The sequence below is a fragment of the Sinocyclocheilus rhinocerous genome, unplaced genomic scaffold (assembly GCF_001515625.1).
Source record: "Sinocyclocheilus rhinocerous isolate Xijiao unplaced genomic scaffold, SAMN03320098_v1.1 scaffold1168, whole genome shotgun sequence".
NCBI classification, from domain to species: domain Eukaryota; kingdom Metazoa; phylum Chordata; class Actinopteri; order Cypriniformes; family Cyprinidae; genus Sinocyclocheilus; species Sinocyclocheilus rhinocerous.
In genome coordinates, this window is record NW_015650373.1 from 44,308 (window position 1) to 52,552 (window position 8,245).

The 8,245-nt window shown below is 38.0% G+C and overlaps 1 protein-coding gene across 1 annotated transcript in view; it reads left to right on the forward strand.

The window, feature by feature from the left end:
* The window catches only part of LOC107711913 (CTTNBP2 N-terminal-like protein), a 22,760-nt gene that overhangs the window by 11,205 nt on the left and 3,310 nt on the right, over positions 1-8,245 (forward strand). Inside the window, exon 3 of the mRNA XM_016517002.1 lies at positions 7,575-7,796. Within this exon, the coding sequence (XP_016372488.1) occupies positions 7,575-7,796 (222 nt within the window). The remainder of the gene's footprint in view (positions 1-7,574; positions 7,797-8,245) is intronic.

Here is an 8,245-nt window from a genome sequence, read left to right on the forward strand (position 1 = left end):
CTTCCCCAAACTCATGTTAATGTTGCTGCATTGAGAGCGAGTTGTTATAGCACCAAAATGTTGTGTTTGCATATCAAGCTTTGAAAGGAGAAGGCATTGCATCGAAAAAAAAAAAATGTAATACTTCAGCTTTAATAATTGTGAATATTGAGCATTTGGGAGATTTCAGATGTTGTAATTTTACACATACTGTACATTCTCAGCTCTGATTTGCAGAAACCCTTGGTGGCAAGCACAAGGGTAAGATGTTTTTTGTAGTTGGTCACCAGGTTTGCGCACATCTCAAGAGGGATTTTGATCCACTCCTCTTTACAGATCCTCTTGGCAACTCGAAGTTTCAGCTCCCTCCACAGATTTTCTATAGGATTGAGGTCTGGAGACTGGCTAGGCCACTCCATGACCTTAATGTGCTTCTTCTTGAGCCACTCCTTTGTTGCCTTGGCAGTATGTTTCGGGTCATTGTCATGCTGGAAGACCCATCCATGACCCATCTTCAGTGTTCTGGCTGAGGGAAGGAGGTTCTCGTCCAAGATTTTACACTTGTGCAGATCTACAATCTTGTCTCTGACATCCTTTGACAGGTCTTTGGTCTTGTCCATGGTGGTGGGAGATGTTGGAATGGAAGATACAGATTGTGTGGACAGATGTCTTATACACCTAACGAGCTGACATTAGGAGTAACTTCTTAAAGTGACAGAACTAGTCTGTGTTCCACATGGGCACATAACCAATTTGTGGGAGCCAGAATTCTTGCTGGTTGGTAGGGGATCAAATACTTATTTCACTCACTGAAATGCAAATCAATTTCTAACCTTTATATAATGTGTTTTTTTCTTGATTTTTTGGTTGATATTCTGTCTCTATCAGTTAAAATAAACCTACCATAAAAATTACAGACCCTTCATTTCTTTGTAAGTGGGCAAACTAACAAAATCAGCAGGGGATCAAATAAATATTTCCCCCACTGTATGATCAGTGTTTGGTGTGGACTAGTGGTCAGGAACCACAGGAAGTGTGTCAGGGGTACTCAGGAAAGAGGCAGACAGGAGAACAATGGCAGGCAGTGCTATTCCTGTAAAACACACACACATACACACACACAAAGTAATGGACCATGTAAACTACATCAATTAAAAGGATAGTTCACCTAAAAATTACATTAAGAGATGTATGAATATTAATTAGATCATGGAGAAATGTATAAACAATATAATAAATATTCATGAACTATGCCCCTCACAATAGTTTGATTCATTTATTTGCCATCTGATTAGTGCACACTTATCAACATCTTCCTTTTAGCCATTAAGTGTATCATGTTACATAATTAATATTCATGAGCACAGTCTTCATCCTATTAGGACTTATAAATTACAAAATGACAGCATGTATATTCTACATACAAAAATTCCAGGTAGTTATTTCATATATGTTCATTTTTTACTGTTAACTGTTTTTAATGGATAATGAAAGTTGTTAAAAAATATTACCAATATATTTTTATATAAAAATGAACTATGAAAATGTAATGTAAAAATGTTATCTTGAAAAAAGTTATTCTGCCATATCGACCTTACAGTCATTAAAAACGGAACTCCTCAACACTTAAACAAGTGTTAGCACAGAGTCATTACTCACTTAAATCTCCATCTTCTATTTCATTTTATGCTTTTATAAGCACACAAATTAAATCAGCTGTGCTCGATTGAGTCTTTAATTCTCAAAACTAGAACAAATGTAGTTCATTTCGGTGTGAACTCATACTGACACACAACAGAAGCCCACAGTGTTCCCTCTGGATATATATAGAGTGTGTGTGTTTTATTAGGCTTGTAATTATTCTGTCTGATTCTGTAGTTAAAGAGTTAACACAGTGTTAATAACAGAGAACAGCAGCTTCAAATGAGCTCAGGGGTGTGTGTGGGAAAGATGGAAACATGAGACGAGGGGCTCAGCCACTGAAGCTGCTCTGGTGTCTCACTGTGACCCGCTGATCAACTGCTGACTCTTTGCACTGTACTATGAGATTAGTTTGTGGGACTCTGAAAACAACACAGAGAAGCTAAATTCATCTGAATGTGAAAGGTACATTTGGTAATATATTTGTGCATTCACATTACATACATCCATACGTTGTACAGTGACTTTTTCAGTCATCCCCAACATCATTAGAAATCATGCTTTATAATTCTAATATGATAGATAATTGTGCTGTTTAATACTTTTGTTGAAACTGATGCAGTGATTTTTTTTTTTTTGCAGGATTTTTTGATACATAGAAAGTTCAGTAGAACAGCACTTTTTAAAACAGACATCTTTTGTAACAATGTAAAAGGCTTTACTGCCACTTTTGATTAATTTTAAGCATCCTTCCTGAATAAAAGTATTTCTCTCTCTCTCTCTCTCTCTCTTTTTAACAATAGTGTACTTTCACTACTTGGATGGAAACATAGACATTGTCGGCAGTGTCTGGTGCATCTGCTTTGGCTACTGCAGTATTGATGTACAAAACCACTGACTCATTTACTATTCAATACATAGTGAAAATATCCTGATTATTATCAGATTTCAAAAAACACATGGATGTGTTTTTTTTTCTGTTCGCGGTCTACCGATTTGAGGTGCATTTTTGAAATCTGATTTTTTGCTTCCTGTCTGAACAAAGCCTTAGTGTGTAAGTGTGCCTAGTGTGCCTCTTTTACTGCTCAGCCCTTGGCAAGATACTAAATGTATGTGTGTGTGTGTGTGTGTGTGTGTGTCTTTACAGTTTCATTTGACTTTCTTCCTGGGCAGTAAGGGCTATATTCACAGAGGGAACCTTGAGAGGCCCTTTGGGCTTGAGTCTTTGATCATGAATGTTGTGTTGTGTGTATGTATTTGTGCATGCTGGGAGAACAGTGTCAATCACTTTAGATGTTTTGGAAGCCTCCAGATCAACTGCAGCGTTTTTTTGCTCCTCCTTTTGAGTTATTTTCCCATGGCTCATTCTGATGTAATGGAGGAGCCAAGATCCCGCGGGCTGGCGGTTAAACGGGAAACTGGCCGTTAATATGACTCACTCGCTGCTTCATCATCTAAGCCTTATAAAGGAATATCAGGTCTATTTACAGGTCTCTGAAAGGCGAATTTCATGAATAGGGAATTGCATGTTAAAATCACAGTCCAAACAGACTAAACAAGTCAGTTTGTTTTGTCCTAACAGGGAGGATGTCTAGCCCATGTTGTACCTTAAAAATGTGACTCATTTCCACACAAACACACACACACACACTCCGAGAGAAAACCATTGAAAAGGCTTTACTGCCACTTTTGATTAATTTTAAGCATCCTTCCTGAATAAAAGTATTTCTCTCTCTCTCTCTCTCTCTCTCTCTTTTTAACAATAGTGTACTTTCACTACTTGGATGGAAACATAGACATTGTCGGCAGTGTCTGGTGCATCTGCTTTGGCTACTGCAGTATTGATGTACAAAACCACTGACTCATTTACTATTCAATACATAGTGAAAATATCCTGATTATTATCAGATTTCAAAAAACACATGGATGTGTTTTTTTTTCTGTTCGCGGTCTACCGATTTGAGGTGCATTTTTGAAATCTGATTTTTTGCTTCCTGTCTGAACAAAGCCTTAGTGTGTAAGTGTGCCTAGTGTGCCTCTTTTACTGCTCAGCCCTTGGCAAGATACTAAATGTATGTGTGTGTGTGTGTGTGTGTGTGTGTCTTTACAGCTTCATTTGACTTTCTTCCTGGGCAGTAAGGGCTATATTCACAGAGGGAACCTTGAGAGGCCCTTTGGGCTTGAGTCTTTGATCATGAATGTTGTGTTGTGTGTATGTATTTGTGCATGCTGGGAGAACAGTGTCAATCACTTTAGATGTTTTGGAAGCCTCCAGATCAACTGCAGCGTTTTTTTGCTCCTCCTTTTGAGTTATTTTCCCATGGCTCATTCTGATGTAATGGAGGAGCCAAGATCCCGCGGGCTGGCGGTTAAACGGGAAACCGGCCGTTAATATGACTCACTCGCTGCTTCATCATCTAAGCCTTATAAAGGAATATCAGGTCTATTTACAGGTCTCTGAAAGGCGAATTTCATGAATAGGGAATTGCATGTTAAATCACAGTCCAAACAGACTAAACAAGTCAGTTTGTTTTGTCCTAATAGGGAGGATGTCTAGCCCATGTTGTACCTTAAAAATGTGACTCATTTCCACACAAACACACACACTCAGAGAGAAAACCATTGGGGTTCCTTGCTCTTCTGAACCGCCTGGAGTATGTGTTTGTGTGTTGATTAGAGGGATGTAGGATTCCTTCAGGATGTCTAGCCCATGTTGTACCTTAAAAATGTGACTCATTTCCACACAAACACACACACACACACTCAGAGAGAAAACCATTGGGGTTCCTTGCTCTTCTAAACCGCCTGGAGTATGTGTTTGTGTGTTGATTAGAGGGATGTAGGATTCCTTCGGTGTGAACTTCCTTCCAGGAAGTCTCCTGATTCCTCTCTGTCTCCGACGGTAAGCGCCTCAGATCAGCAAGAGCTTGATTAAAAACAGCAACAGCACAAAGAGCATCCTGCTTTGCCCTGCATATATATTACTAATGCCACAGCAACACACACAGAGTAAAATAATATATTTAGCCAATAAATTACCATTAAAAAAAACTAAAATAACTGAATCATTCTGCATTGAGATCCCACAGTGAGGGAATACCCATAAGCCCCTGCTCATAAATAATCTAATTAATTATCCTTGGATGAGCAGTGGGACTTAAAGGGATTATATAAATAGTTAGAGTTAAAATAGTGAGTTAAATCATTAAAGCTGAATGTCTTATGTTTAGAAACCTGCTATTCTTATTTGCTTTTGTACCAATAAACAGTTTTACAAACTGGAGTCATATGTCAGCTTTTGAGGAAGTACTGGCTACTGAGAGTTGTGATATACTGTTACAGTTTATCTACAAATGTACAACAAAAAATTACTGTGCCAACTCAGATAATCATTGTGATTGTGCGGCACAATTCTGCTACATCACAGGAAGTCCTGAACTGTAATTAACTACCAGTAATTTACGACAAATGCACAGTGAAATCTTTTACAGTGCGCAGAGAAAGCAGTGAAATGAGTAACTAATGTTCAAACTAAACGTCTTGAGACTGAAGGGCTGGATTTCTGGTGGGAAAGGCAGTTGCTAGTGTGTGTAGTGCTGTCTGTCCCGGTAGACTGTTATTGTGGGTGTATGTCTGGTCTGTTGTGTTGGGTGTGAAGAGAGACAAAAACGAAGCTTTGTTTACAGCTGCAAAATATTATGATATTACTAAAGAATTCAAATATTTAAAATAGAAGTGTGAAATAAAAAAGGAACATTACCATTAGGGATGCAGCGATTAACCGCGCTTTAAAACGTCACGGTTAATTAATCGTAAAGGTTCCGCTAAACCGAGCATTCAAAAGTTTGTGGTTGGTAAGAAGTCTCTTATGCTCACCAAGGCTGCATTTATTTGATTAAAATACAGTAAAAACAGAGATATTGTAAAATATCATTACAACTTAAAATAACTGTTTTTTATTTGAATATATTTTCAAATGCAGTTTATTCCTGATGGCAAAACTGAATTTACAGCAGTCATCACTCCAGTCTTCAGTGTCACATGATCCTTCAGAAATCATTCTAATATGCTGATTTGGTGCTCAAGAAACACTCTTATTATTACCAATGGTGAAAGCAGTTGTGCTTATTTTTGTGGAAATTGTGCCAAATTTTTCAGGATTGTTTGATGAATATAAAGTTAAAAAAAATTAAAAAAAAAACTGCATTTATTTGAAATAGAAATATTTTGTAACATAAATGTTGTATTGTGACTTTTTATAAATTTAATGTATCCTTGCTTAAAAAAAAGTATTAATTTCTTTCAAAAAATAAAATCTTTCTGACCATGAACTTTTGGACTGTAATATATATCAAAATATTGGTTGCCAGGACAGTGCTTTGCAGTTGCTTAAGGTGTTCCAGGTGGTTCTTTACTCTTTTGCCAAAGTGAATCATTCTTCATCATATCATTTACATCTGTAGCACAAATAGTGCAGAGTGAGTTACAGCCAAAAATGTAATAATTAGTGTATTAGATCAAATATATAACCCATAATATGAGCAATAGTAATAGTGATGTTTGTCTTTCAGCGGTCTCATCTGCTTCCTTCAGTTGTCTCTCTCTGATCTCTGGATAATGTCACTCAGAGGCCGGCAGGGCCACAGATTAAGGTCTCTAGGGCTGGAAATGGACTGTAATTTTCTGTAATGATGTTGAGTAGTATGCAACACTGCTTAATGCTGAAGTTAAACAAATAAACTATTCAGCCTGGTGGTCTGAAACACACTTAACACACTCACACGGCTTCAGCATAGACATAAGTACAATATGAGTTTCTGCTTGATACAGAGAGATTGAGAGACAGAAAAAGTATGTTAGAGTTAACAGCCTGTATTTTAATGGTTATTGTGGTTACGGATGCCGCATTGTGCTAATCAATATGCTGATGTTCACACCCAGTCCACACCACACCTCTGTCATTCTCTGTGTTATTAAAAGACTTTGAGTCTCAGACTGAATGATCACAGATAATAACCAGCAAACGGCGGAAGCTCAGGTCTCTTGAAGTCTGGTTGGTTAAATATTACTTTCTTTCCCACATGCATTGTGATCGAGCAGATAAAAGTCTACATTTTTTGTTTGCATTGGTGTATTTAAGGAGGACACAAAGGCGTGTTCATGAAAATTCCAAATGTGTATGCGTCATGTACACGTTAGCCTGATGAGGTCATGATTATTTGCCTGTAATTCACAGTATCATGTCAGATATTACACATTTTTTATTTATTGGAATTGACCAATATGGCATATTAGTTTGTAAATGTGCATTTAATTGTCATTCCCTCTATTTTTACATTTAGATGACATTTTGCCGTCATCATATGATCATGTAAAGTAAAAGCTGGTATTGAATTAATATTCACCCTATCTATTTTCAAAATGGATGCTATTATGAGCTTACTGTAGACAGTTCATATGTGCGTATGTTTCTTTTTTTTTTTCTTCTTCTTCTTTTTTTGACCTATGTAATTTTTAATCAAAATGTCCACTGGATCTTCCAGTGAAATGACAGACTTCTCTCTGATGAGGTATGCCGGACTTCACCAATCATTTAGTCAGCTTAAACTTTCTTATATTATATATCACAATGAGTAGTGAGCAACACCCCCTACAGCTGGGCCTTTTGTGGTGTGAGCCCCCCTCTCCATCCCTTCAGCCCAGGGGAGGTTTAACACCTGCCCGCAGAGAAGGGGTCATGGCTGTGATTATGTTTTGTGAAAATAGATCTGATAGTGACCAGCTGTAATTGCATCATCTCTCTTTCTGTCTCTCATAAAAACACATGGCCTATATGCCAACATAATGTAAGGTATTAATCAGTCATTCTATGAACTTGCTGTGTGATCACGACATCTCAGTGGAAACCAGTTACTTATTCCTATCTTTTCCTGTCTACCTTTGACATTTTTTAGGCACAACAGAGAGATGCATTTGTACAGGAGCGATATGGACATTACAACCTCCGTGACCCCTTCATAGCACTGCTGAGGGACAGCGAACTGTCGCAGGTTCAGGATGATGGTCCCGCGTGTCTGAACCCGCTGGGCGTGTTGAAGCTAGTGATGGCCCACTGCACCAACATGAAGGAGAAATTGCTGAAACAGCTCGCTGCTGCAGAGAAAAGACACAGACTGGTGAGAGACAAAGACAAAGATCTGAGCTACCTACCTAGGCTGTATTTTAGGCTCCTATGTGAAGGCTGTACTTTTCAAAATAAAGGTTCTTTATTGGCACCTATGGTTTCATGAACAATCTTTAAAGGGGTCATATGATGCAATTTAAAATGTTCCTTTCTCTTTGGAGTGTTACAAGCTCTTGGTGCATAAAGAAGATCTGTAAAGTTGCAAAGACTAAAGTCTCAAATCCAAAGAGATAGGGCTGGACGATATGGCCAAAATTGATATCACGATATATTTCTTAACTGATATTGAATTATTGTCCAGCCCTACAAAGAGATATTCTTTATAAAAGTTAAGAGTCAACCACGCCTTCCTAAAACGGCTCATTCTAACATGCCCCCACATGTCTACGTCACGATGTGGGAAGACTTGCATAACGCCGCCCAAATGTTCACGCAAAGAAA